Source organism: Xenopus laevis, chromosome 8S (assembly GCF_017654675.1).
Source record: "Xenopus laevis strain J_2021 chromosome 8S, Xenopus_laevis_v10.1, whole genome shotgun sequence".
Lineage (NCBI taxonomy): Eukaryota > Metazoa > Chordata > Amphibia > Anura > Pipidae > Xenopus > Xenopus laevis.
In genome coordinates, this window is record NC_054386.1 from 57,960,727 (window position 1) to 57,979,993 (window position 19,267).

Here is a 19,267-nt window from a genome sequence, read left to right on the forward strand (position 1 = left end):
AGTAAAGAGTGATTGAAGTTTATCAGAGCACAAGTCACATGACTTGGGGCAGCTGGGAAATTGACAATATGTCTAGCCCCATGTCAGATTTCAAAATTGAATATAAAAAAATCTGTACGTACAACACATTACAAGTATGGGATTCATTATCTGGAAACCCATTATTAAGAAAGTTTTCCCTTTTCTGTGTAATAATAAAACAGTACCTTGTACTTGATGCAAACTAAGATATAATTAATCCTTATTGGAAGCAAAACAAGCCTATTGGGTTTATTTAATTTTTCCATGATTTCTATTAGACTTAGGATATGAAGATTCAAATTACGGAAAGATCCATTAGCCAGAAAACCCAAGGTCCCGAGAATTCTGGATATCCTCCATGGTATAAGGGCTTTAGCAGCCTGGACCAGAAAAATAAGTAACTTATAATCAGTCACCTTATGTGTGATAGTATTGTAATATAAGGTTATCAACACAGGCCAGTCAACTTGTGGAAGTACTAAATTTAGAATTTGCAATGGGGATGCACCAAATCCTCTATTTAGTATTCAAAAGAATCCCATTTGCATATGTATATAAGGGTAAGAAAGGGGGAACATTTTTTGACTTCCTTGTTTGTTGGACAAAAACTGATTTTTTGTATTTGGTTAGGCTAGGCACTTGGATTCATTTGAATCCTGCTGAAAAAAGACTGAATCTTGGCTGCATCCTGAACAGAATCCTAGATTCAATGCATTCTTACTTATTTTACAGTGGAATAGAATATTGTGTGGGGGTGTATAGGTTATGTTACAATCTATACTAGGCAAATGACAAATCCATTGACTTTAGTAAATATTTTTGGGGGACTCCATGGGAACTGACACCTCATATCATCCATTTGGTTGCAAGGCCTGAGGTTTCAATCATACCTACTCCTGCTCTGCTGTGAACAAGATCTGATCAAGTCTGTAAAGTGAATGTAACCTTAAACAAAAATTAAATAATTAGTCTAGACTTGCTACAATCTTAAGCCTCATTTACAAAACACAGCCACAAGTGCAGTTGTACTAAAATGGCTGCAAATTATTCATATATTGATGCCATTTATTAAAGGTACTTGGGTCCAAACATACTCCTTGCACTTCCGTATAGTTGCCCTAACCCACCCAGTCTGCTGTTCCCAGGTACTTGACAATTGGGAACCCTGGAGCTATCGCCACAAGACAATTTGCAAAGAATTCACAATTGTGTGGCTTCTTATGTTTTGGAATTCTGTACCAACCCAAAGCAACCGTTGCCTATATCAGGGAAGATCTGTGCCTTCAAACATGTTCCAGTAGCTCCCCATCTTCTTTTCTGCTGATTCACTAAACATGCTCTGTGCTGCTGTCACTTACTGAGCTTAGGGACTGACTCACAATATACTGTATTGAATATAACTATGTAAAAGTGTCCACAAATTAAGGAACCTTAAAAAATATAACTAAATACAACCCTACACCAAAACATTATGGTGTATTTCATGTCATTTTATTATATGTTATTGTTATTATATGTTACTAATATTAGTGTTTCCAAATTAAGGTCCTCCTGGCCTAGAAGGTGCCCGTGGTCCCCCTGGTGAGGGAAGTTTTAAAGGAGAAAAAGGAAACCCTGGACTTCCAGGTCAGCCTGGATTTCCAGGAACTAAAGGAGAACCAGGAGCACGTGGTTTCCCAGTGAGTGTTATAAAAGGCTTTCATGTCACATTGCTCCTTTCCCAGCTGGTCTTGGGTGAATATTAATGCAGTGATATTCAATAAAAAATAACTATAACAACTCCTGCTCATGAAGATAAATGCCTTTAATTATGGGGTATACTGTATATTACAATTTGCCGATAACATTCAAGGGGTACTGTGAGGCTGATCAGAATTTCAGGTCTGTTTTATACTGCATTAAATCTGTGTGTAGTTAAGCACAGTTTTACCAGTGCAGAAGTACCTAATATTTTCATTACTTTAAAACACTTAATTTTTGGTTTTACTGTTCCTTTTAGGAAACTCCCAACACAGTGCCATTTAGTGTATAACTCACATTATATTATGTTTGCCAAAGTGCAAACCCTAACATTTATCAACATTGAACCTCATTTTCCAGTTTGCTGCCCAGTTTTCTAGTCAAATCACTCTGCAATGTGACAGCATCCTGCATGGAAGTTATAGATCTGCATTCTGCAGTTATAGTATTATCTGCAAAAATAGAAACAGTACTTTCAATGCCTCTTCCATGTCATTAATAAACAAGCTGAAAAGCAAAGGACCACGTACAGAGTCCTGAGGTACTCCACTTACAACACTGGTCCAATTTTTGCCAGTTCTCTATCCAGGTACACATACTATGTTCCAGGCCAACATTCCTTAATTTAACCAGTAACCTTTTGTGTGACACTGTATCAAATGCTTTAGTAGACTACATCCAGTCAAGGTCACTGCTCACCTTCTCATAAAAAGCAATTAAATTAGTATGGCAAGATCTATTACACATAAAAACATACTGGCACAAACTCATAGTATTATTATTTGCAATGAAGTCAAATATCTTATCCCTTAATACTCCTTCGAAAAGTTTTCCTACCTCTGACGTCAGACTAAACGGCCTATAGTTTTGAGGCTGAGAACGGGATCCCTTTTTTAATAGCGGCACCAGTCTCATGCCAGACCTCAATGAATCCTGAAAAATTAAGTAAGGCATCACAGAGCTAAGCTCATTTAGTACCCTGGGTTGAATACCATCCGGTCTTTACGTGTTCTAGTCTCTTTTGAATTTCCTCTTGTGCAAACCATGCATCATTATTTGTATTACTAGAATTGGGACTAATAACAAGGAAACTTTCTTTAGCTGGTTCATTATTAGTATAGGGCTGAAAGCAGTGAATGGAAGTAGATTGCAGAAAGCCAGAACACTGTTGTTTATTTCATGAAAGTATCTATTTCAAATCTTATAGGTGGGGGAAATTTGCATATTTAATGCATGCTTCAAGCACATTCAAATTGTCTTGTCCATTGCAGGGTGACCCAGGACGACCAGGTCTTAATGGGATGAAAGGTGACCAAGGTGTTCCTGGTGTTCCAGGATTCCCAGGTATATTCATGGGAGGGGACTAAATAGGAAATTATGTAACCCCATTGCAAAATATGAAGATATTAAAATTCACAAAGCAGTTCTGTGACGTCATAAAAATAAAAGGCTAACTGCTCTTATGCTGGCCATGTGATTTCTAATATCTTCATGTTTTACAGTATGGGATGCATTTTTAATGATATACAAGTTTCATTGAGTCATGTGACATCACTAAACAACAATTTATGCGATGACATCTGTGATTATAAGAATATAAATATTTAAAGGTTATTATTGAAATATAACTGAACAGACTTTACTATTTATGTCTGTTGAAGGTATGAAAGGACCAGGTGGCCCTCCTGGATTGGGTGGCATTCAAGGTGAACCAGGTCTCCCAGGTGATATGGGTGAGAATATTGTTTTACAGTTACATCTACTTTATAAATGGCTACTGCATCACTAGGTGTATTTGCATACAATGTTTGGGTTATTTCTTCAACAATAACCAATAATTTACCAATATCCAATATCACTTTTCTTTCTAGTCCTGTCATTAATTATGTTTATTATTATAACATAATTCAGTAATAAAAATTATGTTAAACCTAGTGTGTACACAGTGTGATATTTAACAGAACAGTATTGTTCTTTACAGACCATCTTGGACTTAATGGTTTATGAACCAGGGGTTCCTTATGCTATCACTAAATCTGTGCTTCACCAAACAGGTTTGCCAGGTCCTCCTGGGCCTAAAGGAGAATACCGTGAGATCAAAGGAGCTTCAGGTCTGCCAGGTCCCCCCGGTCGCCCAGGAGCAAATGGACCTCCAGGATCCCTTGGACCACCCGGACTTCCAGGTAGTTTATTAGGTTATTGTTGTCTGCACAAGTCTTCATTCAGGAGAATGCACAGTACAAGCAACTAACTCTAGCCTTGTATGCAAGGCTATAGCTATTGAGACACAAGTAGTGGTAGATGGGGTCCACTTACTGTACATTTGACAGCACTGTTTAAACATTTGCTTTCTAAACTAAAGTTTGCCAATCCTGAACATTTTCTTTGTATCTAGTCAGATAAATGTCTGAATGATCCTACAGAGAGTAAGTGGACTGAAGTTCTAAGTGCATGTGTAATGCAGGGCTCTGTATTGGGTCTACTTGTTATTAATCTGTAAATTAATGACTTGCATTGCCTATATGTTAAATGATGAAAAAAGGATTGTGTAGGGGTAATGATTGTGTAGGTATCATTACCCCTACACAATCCTTTTTTCCTGATTTAAGCTCTGGATGGGAGCAAGGGTGTAAGATACCTGAAATTCATTCGACTAAGGGCGATATTACACCAGTTTCTTTGACATTATTCCTATATGTTAAATGGTCTCATATGTACCAAATCCACGATTTTACGATTCAGGAGAATCATGAATCCTTTGTGAAAGAATCAGCCGAATGCAAAACCAAATCCGAACCCTAATGTGCATGTAAATTAGGGGAATGAAGGGAAAAGAGACCCGTGCCCACCAGTGCATGGTTAAAAAAAAAATTAGCTTTCTTGTTTCTGTGACTAAAAGTCGAATGCCATGATTTTTTTGGATTCAGTTTGACCAGTCACTTGGATTCAGCTAAATCCAAATCCTGCTGAGAAAGGCCGAATCCCAAACCGAATTCAGGATTTGGTGCATCCCTAGATAATATATACTATTTATTGTTTCCTGAAAGGTCCTTTGGGTCTCCCTGGAGATCCTGGCAGAGATGGACTCCCTGGATTTGAGGGACAAAGTGGAAGAAAGGGTGAACGTGGCCCACCAGGCCAACCAGGTGAGAAGTACAGCATGTAGTTAATCATTTTACATGATATGTTACTTATTCATTTATATTCTGTCATACACTCCCATTCCCCCAGTGGGTTATCCATCGACTCCTGTCTTACCCGATGTATGTACAAAATTACATGTTAAGGGAAAGTACATCTGTGTATTTGTAGCTGAGGTTAACATGTCAATTGTGTTCATCCCCTGTTTAGCTGGATGGAGTATACTTATAATTGTAACCAGTATACATCCAGTGTCAATTGCAGGTAACTGTATTGTACTTACAAAAACATGAGAGCTGTAGCTATATGGTCTTAAAAAAAGGAAATACTTTATTTCATGTACAGGAGACACTGAAATGGCAAATGTGTTAATTGATAGCAACCATTGTATTTCATATATATATATATATATATATATAGATATATATATATATATATATATATATATATATATATATATATATATATATATATATATATATAGATATATATATATATATATATATATATAGATATATAGATATAGATATATATTTGTTATCTTTACTATTCTTCCTCCCTCTTGTCTGGTATGATGTCCAGTTGACTGGACTTCTCAAAGAGGGCATATGGCATATGTATCAACCTGGTGCTGAACTGTCACCTATGGAGAATGTAGTAAGGAGTATGGTTTTGTGGATAGCATTATATACAGTAATTTTCATAGAAGGACAGGTCTATTAAAAAAATGTACAGGCTTTATACATTGTAGTTAGTAGGAAGCTGGACAATGGAGTTGCAGTTAAAGGGGTTGTTCACCTTCCAAACACCAGTTCAGTTGTTGATTCTTCTTCAAAATTAAAGTTTAACATTCCTCTCCCTGGTGTTTCAGTCTGGCAGTTTAGTAATCCAGGTGCAGATTCTGAACTGTTACAATTTGTTATATTAGTTGATTGATCATTTTTCAGCAGCATCTGTCAAATATTAGCAACTATTGTATAAATTATAACAGCTGCTTTTAATAGATTAAATCATTTAAGAAGGTAATGGTCAAAGTTAAGAAATGTATCAACTAATGTATAAATTTAGAACAGTTACAGAGTTGGTGACCCCCCCCCCAAGCTGTTTTAGAAAGACATAAGAAGGGTAAAAATGACACTTTAAGCTTCAATATTAGAAAAACAGTCACAAATAGAAGATAGGAAATAATTGGAAGAAGTCTTTATTTCTGTGGCACCATCTGAAACCAAATGAACTAAAAAAAATTGTTGGAAAGTCAACAACCCCTTTAATATGGCACCTAGTCTGATGGTCTTTGGAATACAAAGACGAATTGTGCATGAATAAAGAATCAACTAATGCATTGTGTACAGACATTAGTTTACTTGGTGTGTTCTGATTGGATCAGACTCGCCAAAATAGTTTCCATATTAAATAACAGATTTTAGTTGCTTTTACTATTGTTGCTTTCATTTTACACTTGTACATTGTTTTTTCATTTTGAAAGGATCTCGAGGAATTAATGGTCCACCCGGTCCAGACGGTTTACAAGGTCCTCCTGGCCCCTCTGGGCTAGGATCTGTTGCTCATGGATTCCTTATGACCCGGCACAGTCAATCAACAGATGTCCCAGGCTGTCCGCTTGGAACCACCAGTATCTATGATGGCTATTCCCTACTGTATGTGCAAGGAAATGAGAGGGCACACGGACAAGATTTGGGTAAAACACTGTTTCTTCAATTATGTTATTATAGACACCTACATGTTACACTCGCCTTGTCGTTTCTAAGCTGAGCATGTTTAGGGTAATAGAAAGCAGGTAGAAGTGGGTGAGCTGTGTTGAGCAGCTGCTGAAGTGCCATAGTTTAGGTATTGGAGCTATACTCCATGACAGCTAATCTGGTTCTTAATTAACAGAACACATTTTTTTGCACAGGTACCGCTGGCAGCTGCCTCCGCCGCTTCAGCACAATGCCTTTCATGTTCTGCAACATTAATAACGTGTGTAACTTTGCTTCAAGAAATGATTATTCCTACTGGCTGTCCACGCCGGAGCCTATGCCTATGAGCATGGATCCTTTAAGAGGGAGGGATATTCAGCCATTCATTAGCAGGTAATATACTTCATCTTTTAGTGTGTTGCTCCTGTTTGGTGCATAAAACAGGACACATTTTAAATTTTAACTAGCAATTCGATTATTTGAGATACTTTCATATTTAGGTGTATTTAGTGTACTAAAACAATTATAGTCTTTGAACTGTGTGTACTATTGAGTACACACAAAATGTGTATTTTCTCTATTGACAAATCATAAGGTTGTAAATACAGTAGTTCATTGCAAGTACAAACCAGGTGGTGCTAAAGTCAGTATTAGGAAATTCTCCACAGTTATGGATTTTTGCTATTTATTTGCTCTTCCTATTTGCTCTTACTTCCAAAATCACCCTGCTTGGTTGCAACTGCCTGTGCCAGCAACTGTGCAAACTATTATGGCAGATGGTTAGGCTAGCATTCAGTCTGTTGTTGTTCTCAATGCAAAAATCAAGTATGATTTTTTGATTAAGTCTTTGAGAGGTGCACATTTCTTAATATTGTTTAGAACGTAAGTTCTATTGGGCAGGTCCTTCTTTAGTTCCTGCATCAATTAGTATTGTATATGTTATTTCATCATCATCATTTATTTATATAGTGCTGTCAAGATACGCAGTGCCTTTGTAGGTTTGATGTATGTGCAAATATATTTTTACTTTATAAATGTATAATAATAATAATATGCTCTTGCTTTCTTTGAATGCTTTAGGTGTGCTGTTTGTGAAGCTCCAGCTATGGTGATTGCAGTCCACAGCCAGACAATACAAATCCCACAATGCCCACAAGGCTGGTCCTCTCTCTGGATTGGATACTCTTTCATGATGGTAAGATTTATGAATTATGTACATTGTTCCAGGGATGAGCAGCCTGGTTGTAAAACCTGCATCTGGTTTTGCTAACATTAAAGCCTTGTTTCCATGTAGTCTACAATGAGAATGCTCCCTTCCCATTTGCACCAAATTCTGCCATCTCTACAGCTCATATCCTATTAGTCTAGTAAAACAAGCAAACACTCCTATATCTCTGTCTTGCTATAACTGAGTATGATGGGACTAACAACTAATGGGTAATATGGGAAACAATAATACTACTGCAGGATTTTTCTAAGATATTGTTTGCAAAGGTAAATAATATACGGCATATGTAAACGAGAACTGCAGTGACTGATCCAGCCATTAATATGGTAGGCATTTTGGGGTGAGGAAGGATCATTTTTTTAACACATTTACATCTTGCCCTGCACTTTGCAGAATAACTGCAGATCTTTGCACTCTTAAAGGGGATGTAAAATCCAATTTTTACTTTCTTTAATGGAAAGCAAATTTATCTCCAATATACTTTAATCAAAAAATGTGTACCGTTTTTATAATAAACCTGATGGTATGCAGTGAAATTCCTCCTTCATTTTACTTGCTCTGACAGCTGCAGATAGGAAACTTCAGATGGTCGCTAACTGCTCTGCAGGGAAACTATCCATACTTTCAAATGGCAGGGGTAGCCCCCCACCTTACTTCCCTGACCTTAAGCAGCTTTGTTTGTTTCCCTGTAAAGCAGTTGGCGACTGTGTAGAGATTTGTATCTGCAGACCCAGTGCAGTATATTCTGCATATTCTGATTATTATCATCAGTCTTGCTGTATTGGCTTCTATGGCAGATATTATTTGACTTTTTGTGTATTTATAATTTATGACTATCCCTAAGCTTAACCTCCCAACCGAAACCCAGACCACACTAAGCATGTGCGTAGTCTTGGTCTTGCAAAGATGTTTAACAAAGTTACAAGATGATGACCCCCTGCGCCAAACTTTGAAAACATAAATCATTTGTTTAATTAGGCTTCTGCTGCAGTAAGTTCATGTTAATGTTTAGTATACAAAATACAGCATTTCTAGCATTATTCTATTTTAGACTTTACTTCTCCTTTAAATGTAGTGAAAATAGCTTTGTCTGCCAGTGCTGTTCATTAGGGGTGTACAAAGGAGGCATCTAGATGCCCCTCTCCCAACACCCATCTCGATGATGTGCAAGTTAGAGAGGCCCTATGGGCACAGGCTGCAAATGAGCTCTGTACTTATGACTTACTATACTGCAGGTGAAATAGAAAGGGCTGCCTTGCATTTGCTTGGGCTGTGTTATACATCATAAGGCTGCTTTTTTATATATTATGCAAGGTGCAGAGTGTAGCAAGTACCCAACTACAAGTGCTTCAGTAAAAATTAGCATTAAAGGAGAACTAAACCCCTGTTCTAATAAAAACCCCTACCCTCCATAGTCCCCCTTCGCTGCTCCCTCCTGCATAGGAGTTAATGTAAGTAAATAACCCATAGCCGGAGCTCACGGGGGCCATCTTTAGCCGCTTCAGTAATCCCAGTAAAGAAGCATTGTATCAGCACATACGCAGTTGGAGCATTTTCCCAGTTAGCCACAACTGCGCATGCACAGAAAGTGATGAAAATTACCGAAGCACCAGAAGAAGACCCGAAGATTACTGAATCGGCTAAAGATAACCCCCGTGAACTCCACTGCGCTGACTCTGCAACAAGGGGTAATATCAGCTTAGGGGTATTTACTTGTTTCAACTCCTATGCGGGGGGAGCAGGGAGGGCGGACTATGGAGGGTAGGGGTTTTTATTAGAAAGGGGGTTTAGTTCTCCTTTTAGGGGTACAATTTTAAATTACCCATATAGGATGCTATATAAACAGAATAAAAATGTGCATTCCGTAATGCTTTTTGCAATTCCTAATGTATGAGGTGGCCCCTCCTACAATATGCTTCTGTTTGGCTCACTGAGTAGTAGATATCACCCAGTTTATGGCTGCCTTAGAAGAAAGAAAAAACAAGGTTATAGTTAAATGGCATACAGTAATACTACAGAGCTGATTTTTTTGCAGCCCTGGTAGAATTGCAAAAAGTGTTATTCAGTACAAATGGGAAATTATTAGTTGGCTAATTTACAGTAAATACTGTATGTTACCTTAATGAATCAGTAGTAATAGCTATTAAAGTTAGTGTTACATAAGCAACATCTTAGAATAACACAGGCAGAGGAAAAGAAGGTAAAAGTAACAGGGATGAATTTCAGTCATTGCTTACAACCTGCAGTTATTGTAACTACCAGACTAATAGTCTCTGTCCTATTTGTAGCATACAAGTGCCGGTGCTGAAGGCTCAGGACAAGCTCTGGCATCACCTGGATCCTGCTTGGAAGAATTCCGATCCGCGCCTTTCATTGAATGTCACGGCCGGGGAACCTGCAATTACTATGCCAATTCGTACAGTTTTTGGTTGGCCACAGTGGAAATGTCTGAAATGTTTAGGTAAGGCAATAAATACACACATTATAATGGTATTTCACAGCCTGCAGTGGATTATTTAAAGCCAATGATAAAACGCTTCACTGTACTGCTCCCGAAAATAATACTACAGGAAATGTACCTGGAGGTCACTAACTGGAGCCCTGGAGAAATAGTGTTATTCACTGGAGGGTGCCAATTTATTAGTGAGCCCATAGTTAATACAATTGCTAATTTGCATTCACCCAGTCACTGAAGATGGCGGTGCAGTGCCTTTAGGTGCATTTTCTAGAGAAGGGGTGCATTGTCCTGGGGTCCAAGGTTATTGATTGTATTTATTGGGGGGTGCCTAACAAATTGGTAACCTTTAGTTCAGTGATTCCCAACCAGTGGCTTGTGAGCAACATGTTGCTCATCAACCCCTTGGCTATTACTCCCAGTGGCCTCAAAGCAGGTGCTAATTTTTGAATTCCTGGTTTGGAGGCAAGTTTTGGTTGCATAAAAAACAGTTGTACTGCCAAACAGAGCCTCTTGTAGGTTACCTGTTCACATAAGGGCTACCAATAGCCAATCACAGCCCTTATTTGGCACCCCAGGAACTTTCTTGATGCTTGCATTGCTCCCCAACTATTTTTACAGTAGAATGCTGCTCATGGGTAAAAAAGTTGAGGACCCTGCTCTAGTGAGTACACTTAACTTGTCCTTCAGATCGTCATAAACTGCATTTATTTTTTTTAAATATTCCCTTCAATAGTAACATCCCATCCCAAAGCTTTCTGTGCACAGTATATTCCTTTTTTCACATGTGTTACTATCACATTGCTCAGAAACATTTTATTTAGAAATGAGACAACATTTTATTTAGAAATGAGAGGTTCTGTGTGATTCTTGTTTATGAATATGTAATGGTACTCCCATACCTATACAGTTATTGCTTGGTACAGCATTTTGCCATGTTTTATCATATTTTGGCCACTGAAGGCAGGGCTGTCATTGCCAGAACTAGGAGTAGGCAGAAGAGGTACGTTTACAGTGCAACAGAAGGGGCACTAGGCATGTACCTTCTCTCTCTGCCACTAGTTCTGCTTTCCTATCATTTCAGCTACCTGGCTGGCTGAGGGAGTGGCAATGCATTAACGGTGACCCACTCATCACCTCTCCTTAACCCTATCCCCCAACAACCCCCTCAATCCACTTCTCTCTGCTTGTCACCTTATTGTGGCAGGAGTGGGGGTGATTGGGTGGTGGGGCTTGCCTAGGGTTCTACTTCGATTTGGCCTGGCATTGAGGGCTGTGCCTGGAACAATGGCTTTTACAGTCTGTGTTCTGCAACTTGCGCTGGGGCATCCCAGTCTCGTGAATACATTGGTTGCTGAACACAAGCAGAGCTGCTTTCATGGCAAAGGCAGAGGTTAAACATGTACCTAAAGGAACATCGTGCAGAAATATTTGGACATGGTGCAGAGTGCTATACAATTGGGGGCAGCCATTTATGCCTGAAGCAAGCTAGTGGGTGTGCAAAGGGTCACCTACAGGGCCGAAACTAGGGGCAGGCATAGTAGGCACCCGCCTAGGGTGCAATCACGGGGGGGGGCGCACTTTTAAGGGGAATAGTTTATCTTTTCTTTTTTAACCTTTTCGCTGCCAGACAATTTGGCTGATTTGGTATTGCCAGACCATTTTTGAACATTTTGTACTCTTTCACTTTAAGAACCTTTCCTGGGGGGGTCTTTTAGTTTAACCACGGAAACAATATATTTTTTTTTTCAGGACAACCTGAGCTTTCAAAATATGCTAGAATTTTTGTGTAATTCAACTTTCTATAAAAAAATATAGGCTTCAAAGTGCCTAATAAAATGAAAAAAATCAGGTGTCACATAGTACAATTACATATATCAGAAACATCATTTAATTTATGTATGAGAACACAGCAGATTTGGAAAGGTCTATGTCTCCTGAACGCAACAATACCAAATATATATAGTTTTATTGAGATTTCTCACTTATATAGATCAAAATCTACAAGCAGTACACTAGCAAATTTCCAAAGCACCGCTCCACAAAACGGCATACTTCTGATTTGAAGGCCAAACATTCCACTAACAGTAGGTTCACCCCAGAAAACCATATATTTTCAGAAAGTACACATTTCCCCAAATCTAAATTGGGTATGCATGTCTTTCTACCCCAAAGCACCAAGCCGCAAATCTTTCCTAAATTTGCCAATTTTGGGGACATTTCCAAAAATCACCTCAAAACTTCCACCCTGCAGCATCTTATATCAAACAAACTATTGGTTATCAAGACAAATGACCCCAAATATGAAAGCCTAGGGTCCACTGAACAGTTTGATGCCCAATATGTATAGGTGTACCTAAGCATGTGGCATATAGGGGCCTCAAAAGGAAGACCCCCCATTTGGTCTGTCATTTCAGGTGCTGCAAAATCAACACATTTACATCATTTTGGGGTGGGCAAAGGTAGAAAAAAGTACGTTCACTCCAGAAAACCATATGTTTTCAGAAAGTACACATTCCCCCGAATCTAAATTGGGTATGCATGTCTTTCTACCCCAAAGCACCAAGCCACAAATCTTTCCTAAATTTGTCAATTTTGGGGACATTTCCAATAATCACTTCAAAACTTCCACCGTGCAGCATCTTATATCGAACACACCATTGGTTATCAAGACAAATTACCCCAAATATGAAAGCCTGGGGTCTGCTGAACAGTTTGATGTCCAATATGTATAGGTGTACCTAAGCATGTGGCATATAGGGGCCTCAAAAGGAAGACCCCCATTTGGTCTATCATTTTAGGTGCTGCAAAATCAACACATTTACTTCATTTTGGGGTAGGCAAAGGTAGAAAAAAGTACGTTCACCCCAGAAAACCATATATTTTCAGAAAGTACACATTCCCCCGAATCTAAATTGGGTATGCATCTCTTTCTACCCCAAAGCACCAAGCCGCAAATCTTTCCTAAATTTGGCAATTTTGGGGACATTTCCAAAAATCACCTCAAAACTTCCACCCTGCAGCATCTTATATCGAACATACTATTGGTTATCAAGACAAATGACCCCAAATATGAAAGCCTAGGGTCCGCTGAACAGTTTGGTGCCCAATATGTATAGGTGTACCTAAGCACGTGGCATATAGGGGCCTCAAAAGGAAGACCCCCCCCATTTGGTCTATCATTTCAGGTGCTGCAAAATCAACACATTTTCATAATTTTGGGGTGGGCAAAGGTAGAAAAAAGTACGTTCACCCCAGAAAACCATATATTTTCAGAAAGTACACATTCCCCCAAATCTAAATTGGGTATGCATGTCTTTCTACCCCAAAGCACCAAGCCGCAATTCTTTCCTAAATTTGGCAATTTTGGGGACATTTCCAAAAATCACCACAAAACTTCCACCCTGCAGCACCTTATATCGAACATACTATTGGTTATCAAGACAAATGACCCCACATATGAAAGCCTAGGGTCCGCTGAACAGTTTGGTGCCCAATATGTATAGGTGTACCTAAGCACGTGGCATATAGGGGCCTCAAAAGGAAGACCCCCCCCATTTGGTCTATCATTTCAGGTGCTGCAAAATCAACACATTTTCATAATTTTGGGGTGGGCAAAGGTAGAAAAAAGTACGTTCACCCCAGAAAACCATATATTTTCAGAAAGTACACATTCCCCCAAATCTAAATTGGGTATGCATGTCTTTCTACCCCAAAGCACCAAGCCGCAATTCTTTCCTAAATTTGGCAATTTTGGGGACATTTCCAAAAATCACCACAAAACTTCCACCCTGCAGCACCTCAAAAACTACCTTTCTACTCCAAACTACCTTACTGCAAATCTTCGCTAAAGGCAGCGGTTTTTATGACATATCTGAAAATTATCTAAAAATATTGCAATTGGTCGCATTTATCTCACCCAATTTGTTACATACAATTGTAAAACACCCTAAATATTGACGCCAAGGGTCTACTGAACAGTTTGATGCCCAATATGCATAGATATACCAAAGCAGCTGGCATGTAGGGACCCCCAAAAAATGTGTGTATTTGAATTTTCTCCGCTGTCTTTTCGCCTTCTAAGAATGACCCGTGACTGCGTATTATTTGCCAAAAGACCCTCCTAACAGCACATAGACCCCCAAAACCATATATTTTTGGAAAGTACACATTCAGACGAATCTAAAATGGGTAATAATGTCTTTCAAACAACCTTACTGCAAAGCTTCGTTAAAGGCAGCGGTAAAAATATTGCAATTGGTCGCATTTATTTCACCCAATTTCATACATACAATTGTAAAACACCCTAAATATTGACGCCAAGGCTCTAATGAATAGTTTGATGCCCAATGTGCATAGATATACCAAAGCAGCTGGCATGTGCGGACCCCCAAAAAATCAGTGTATTTGAATTTTCACCTTCTGTGAATATAGACCAGTGACTGTGTATTGTGCCACAAGACCCCCTAACAGCACATAGACCCCCAAAATCATTTATTTTTGTAAAGTACACATTCTGACAAAAATAAAATTGCAAAAAAAAAAAGCCTGAAAATAAAAAGAATGAAGCTAACTTTGTAAAATGTGTATTGTGTACATGGATGTGTATGTAAATTAGTTTATAAGTGTTACATAAAGGCCACCTACCGCCACCTACCGTTCTGAAGTCCAGGAGGGTCCTGGGCAGCCAAGGGGGGTCCTACAGCAGAGTCCACGCAGCAGGAAGTCCTGATCGCGCTGGATCAGGCAGGCAGAAGACGCAGCACACAGCAGACACGTGTCTGCATAATGGAAGGTGGGTCCTGCGACGATCGCGTCGCAGGACCCACGTGACCTCCCCCTCCGGTGTCCCTGCTCGTTGCCTAGGGGGGTTGAGAGCCACCGGAAGCCTCTGCTGAAGCGGCAATCGCCGCAGATGCAGAGAGGGGCCCTTTACAGCCAAGAACGTAGGTACTACGTGCTTGGCAGTTAGGGCTTTCCTCTGCAAGAACGTAGTACCTACGTTCTTGGCAGGTAAAAGGTTAAACCCTGATTTGCTTGGCCTTTAATAGTTTTTTAGTTTTATAAACCACCTGTTCCAAACCCCTCTTGCCCATGATTCGTACTGCAGGCAGAATCACTTCCCACCACCCTCTTGGCAGCTGCTGGCACAGGTACATATTTGTGGGCAATATCTTGGCTGCTACTTGCACAGGTAAACAGATGATGTGATGGATTTTTGGCTGCTGATGGCACAACTACATATTTGGGGGCAATATTGTGGATTTTGGAATATTGGCACAGGTACAAATGGGGATAATATGATAGGTGCTGGCACAGGTACATGATGGCTGCGGGTACAAGTAAAGGGGGCAATATGAATGGCAGGTGGGAAATGGTAATGCAGGACTAGGTGGGGGGCACTGATTGAAGCCCTTGCCTAGGGTGCCAAAATACCTTGGCCCGGCCCTGGTCACCTATGTTCTGCCTTTACCCTGCTGCTTATGAATAAAGCACTGCCGAATGCAGGCAGGCCCGGATTTGTGGAAAGGCCACCTAGGCCCGGGCCTAGGGCGGCAGGATTTTAGGGGGGCGGCATGCTGCCAACCACACCCACATTGGGTCAAAAACACTGGGGATGCGGTGGTAATATAATATTTTTTTTAATTTCCCTTGCGACAATCCCCATTGCTCCTGTCCCACTGGAGGGGACAGGGGCAACGAACGGCAATGGGCTTAGGGGCCCCCACTATGTAAATCCGGCCCTGAATGCAGGTAATGCTGAATTCATAGACCTGAACCTAAGGGTGCAACCCATGGACTCGTTGAAAAATTTCACTTTGGTAATCAGCTACAGTATTCTTACAATATTCTGTTCATTACATCAGTGCTGAAATGTCTTATTCATGAGCAAAAGCAACAGTTGTCTTCTATTAACAGCTTACTCTCTCTTCCGCTCCATTACCAGCAAACCTCAGTCGGAAACACTAAAAGCGGGTGATCTAAGGACACGTGTCAGTCGTTGCCAAGTATGTATGAAGAGGACGTAACGCTGTGGGGAACCAGCTCCTTAGGTTTAAATTGTCCTATCCTGTTACAATGGTGCTACTGTGTAGATAAAGAGTAAGAACCAGATACTGTATAAAACCAATCCTAAATGTACCTCACCAAAGTGCCACTTTGAACCTTGTCTGGTGCATTTTGATCGAACGGACTGAGAAAAAAAAATGAACCTTTTTGCAAGGATCAGTCAAATGAAGTTTTTTGCCCATTACCCAAAAGGCACAGTATTCATCCGCTGTGTAAGAAGCTGAGCACTGAGCAAGGCTGCAGTTTGGGAAAATAAAAATATCAATAAAAAGACCAACAAAAAAACTAATTTTTTATGGTGCTACTAACCCACCCGTACCCTCGGGTTTATTATTACAAAAATGTTAAGCTTATTTTTCTATGTAAGTAATGAAATAAATATGTATATTGTGTATTTTTTTAGACTATGAACAAAAGCATTTAGTGAACGTCACACCACATCACAAATGTATACAGGTTAATATCATATATGCTGCAGTATTTCCTATATGTATTAACTCCATTCACACCAGCCAATGTCTTTTTTTTTTTATTCTGACTCCACTATACACCAACCAGAATTTTTTTTTTGTATAATATCTTTATTTGTTACAGTCATCATCTGAATTTGATTTTTATTCTGGTTTTTGATCTTTGTACTCGGTTACCAGCCATACTTTTTTTTTTTAATGCCTAAAACTCTATAAACGATTCGCCGAAATAAGCTTTAAGAAAATCATTTTACACTAGCCAGTCGGCAGAATTGTTGCGTGTCCCGCGTGCCTGAAATAAAGAGACACTGTTTTTACTAGTATTTTTCATTCATGTTTGTGCAAAGTAGCTCCATTTCATACTAGGAACGATTTTGCATCCCAAGTAACCCTAGGACATCTCCACAATAACATTGTATGTACAGCAAAAAAATAAAATTAGGTTTAATAAAGATTATTTATCATATAAGAATGACAATTATTTGTAATATATTTCTTAGCTGATAAGGAGGCTTTTTACCACTGGCAACTACACAAATGCAATGTAGCATGCAACTAGATGTCAAGAAACAAACACTACCTATACAACCCTCCCTCCTATTCACCCACTTTACTGATTTACAGTTTGCCATTAGTCTTAACACTCAATTTTTTTTAATCCTGCTCTGTGTATGAAGGTATAAATGTGGCTGTAAATCCAGATCAAATGACTTGGACAATCTGTGGTTTGAATGTAAATTATCTAGTGACCTATACTTCCTATTTTAAGTATTATGTGCACAATGTAATGTCATTATGTATTTTTTTCACCTGAATGTTCAGCAAAATAAACCCCATAACAATGTTTGTTTCCTGTGAAAGAATTGCACAAATAAAGAATAAAATCCAGACACCACTTCAACGAGGACCTCAGATCTTACTGTTGTTTGTTCCTATGCATCAGAGAGTATGTCTAAAACAAACCTTAGGAGGTCATGGACTCCAAATATATATATATATATATATATATATATATATATATATATATATATATATATATATATATATATATACAGTCCAAAATTTCACACCGTAATACATTAATCTTGGTCAATACCTGGGTGCTATTTTTACTGGCAAAATTATCCAAATAACAAAAAGGAAAAAGATGCACACCAGGATTTGTATACAAAAAGTTAAAATTCCATATTTATTAATTTACATTAATAATTCGGCCAACGTTTCGGTCTGCTCCTAAGACCTTTATCAAGACCATATTCTTAGTAAATCCACCATGTTTAAATGGCTAAAAACATGTCACTCACCCAGTCGTGCACACCCCCGCAATCATGTGACTGTGAAGAAACCCAGCACCATGAAGGTAAAACAAGTTTGTGTTGTTGCTAAAAAGTATAGTAAAAGACCTTGTTACACAAAAATTGATACAAAATAAAACAAAACATACAGACAAATCAATGTGGAAACGTTTTAAAGCTTAATGGCAACAATATAGCTGGTAGCTCCTGGTTATCGCTGGTTTAAAAAGCATAAGAATGAGCAGTATTCATTTAATCCTGCAGGGGCAACAGTGTTAAGTTTACGGATCCAAAAGGTTTCACGCTGCAGTAGCAATCTAGATCTTTCTCCACCTCGCTTCAGCGGTGGGATATGATCGATAGCTATGAACCTGAACATGGGTAATCTGTGACCTTTTTCCAAGAAATGCTTGGCCACAGGTTTGGTGGTATGACCATCCCTGAAGGCTGTGCTGATGGCAGAGCGATGCCCATCTATCCGTAACCGCAATGTTTGTTCGGTTTTGCCTATATAAGATAGCCCACAGGGGCACGTGATCAAATATATCACATGGGTGGAAAGAGGTATAATTAATTTATACCAATACCGCGCCACTGCACTATTGACACAGATAAAAAATTTTTAGATAGAAAGAGGTATAATTAATTTATACCAATACCGCGCCACTGCACTATTGACATATCACATGGGTGGTAGTGCAGGTAATGTGATGTCTAATGGTCAGCCTTTTACCAGTTTGGGGATGGAGAAATGATGTACCTGGGCTCATGTATCTACAAGATGTACAACTTGGACATATGAAGCAACCAGAAGGCTTTCTGGCCGTGATTCGCTATTACATCCAATAGGGATCTATTTGGATACGCTACTGCAACCTGTAGTATGTGCCACCCCCACATACTTACGCGATACACCTCACCTCTTAGAATGCATTAAGAATGTATCTGTCAGGACTTACCAGCATAATCCAGACGTAGAAGGAGCCGGAGCAGAAGATAATGAACCCACAAGCGCCTCACACAACCGCTACCCACCTGGAGTGGAACAGGGAGCAGGGTTGTGGGGAGTAGCCAGTGAGACGGTCAGCGAAGTACAAGGGATTAGGCAAAGTCGTAGTCAGGAGATCCGAGGTCAAAATGCAGGCAGC

At 39.3% G+C, this 19,267-nt stretch overlaps 1 protein-coding gene across 2 annotated transcripts in view; it reads left to right on the top strand.

The window, feature by feature from the left end:
* The window catches only part of col4a5.S (collagen, type IV, alpha 5 S homeolog), a 148,873-nt gene extending 131,154 nt beyond the window's left edge, over nucleotides 1-17,719 (top strand). For both annotated transcript variants that reach the window (XM_041575195.1, XM_018232969.2), the window contains 10 exons: nucleotides 1,567-1,700; nucleotides 3,033-3,105; nucleotides 3,423-3,494; nucleotides 3,816-3,944; nucleotides 4,809-4,907; nucleotides 6,389-6,601; nucleotides 6,818-6,995; nucleotides 7,683-7,797; nucleotides 10,119-10,291; nucleotides 16,233-17,719. In XM_041575195.1, the coding sequence (XP_041431129.1) occupies nucleotides 1,567-1,700; nucleotides 3,033-3,105; nucleotides 3,423-3,494; nucleotides 3,816-3,944; nucleotides 4,809-4,907; nucleotides 6,389-6,601; nucleotides 6,818-6,995; nucleotides 7,683-7,797; nucleotides 10,119-10,291; nucleotides 16,233-16,314 (1,268 nt within the window). In that variant the 3' untranslated portion in view covers nucleotides 16,315-17,719. The remainder of the gene's footprint in view (nucleotides 1-1,566; nucleotides 1,701-3,032; nucleotides 3,106-3,422; nucleotides 3,495-3,815; nucleotides 3,945-4,808; nucleotides 4,908-6,388; nucleotides 6,602-6,817; nucleotides 6,996-7,682; nucleotides 7,798-10,118; nucleotides 10,292-16,232) is intronic.
* Nucleotides 17,720-19,267: the final 1,548 nt, after the last annotated feature.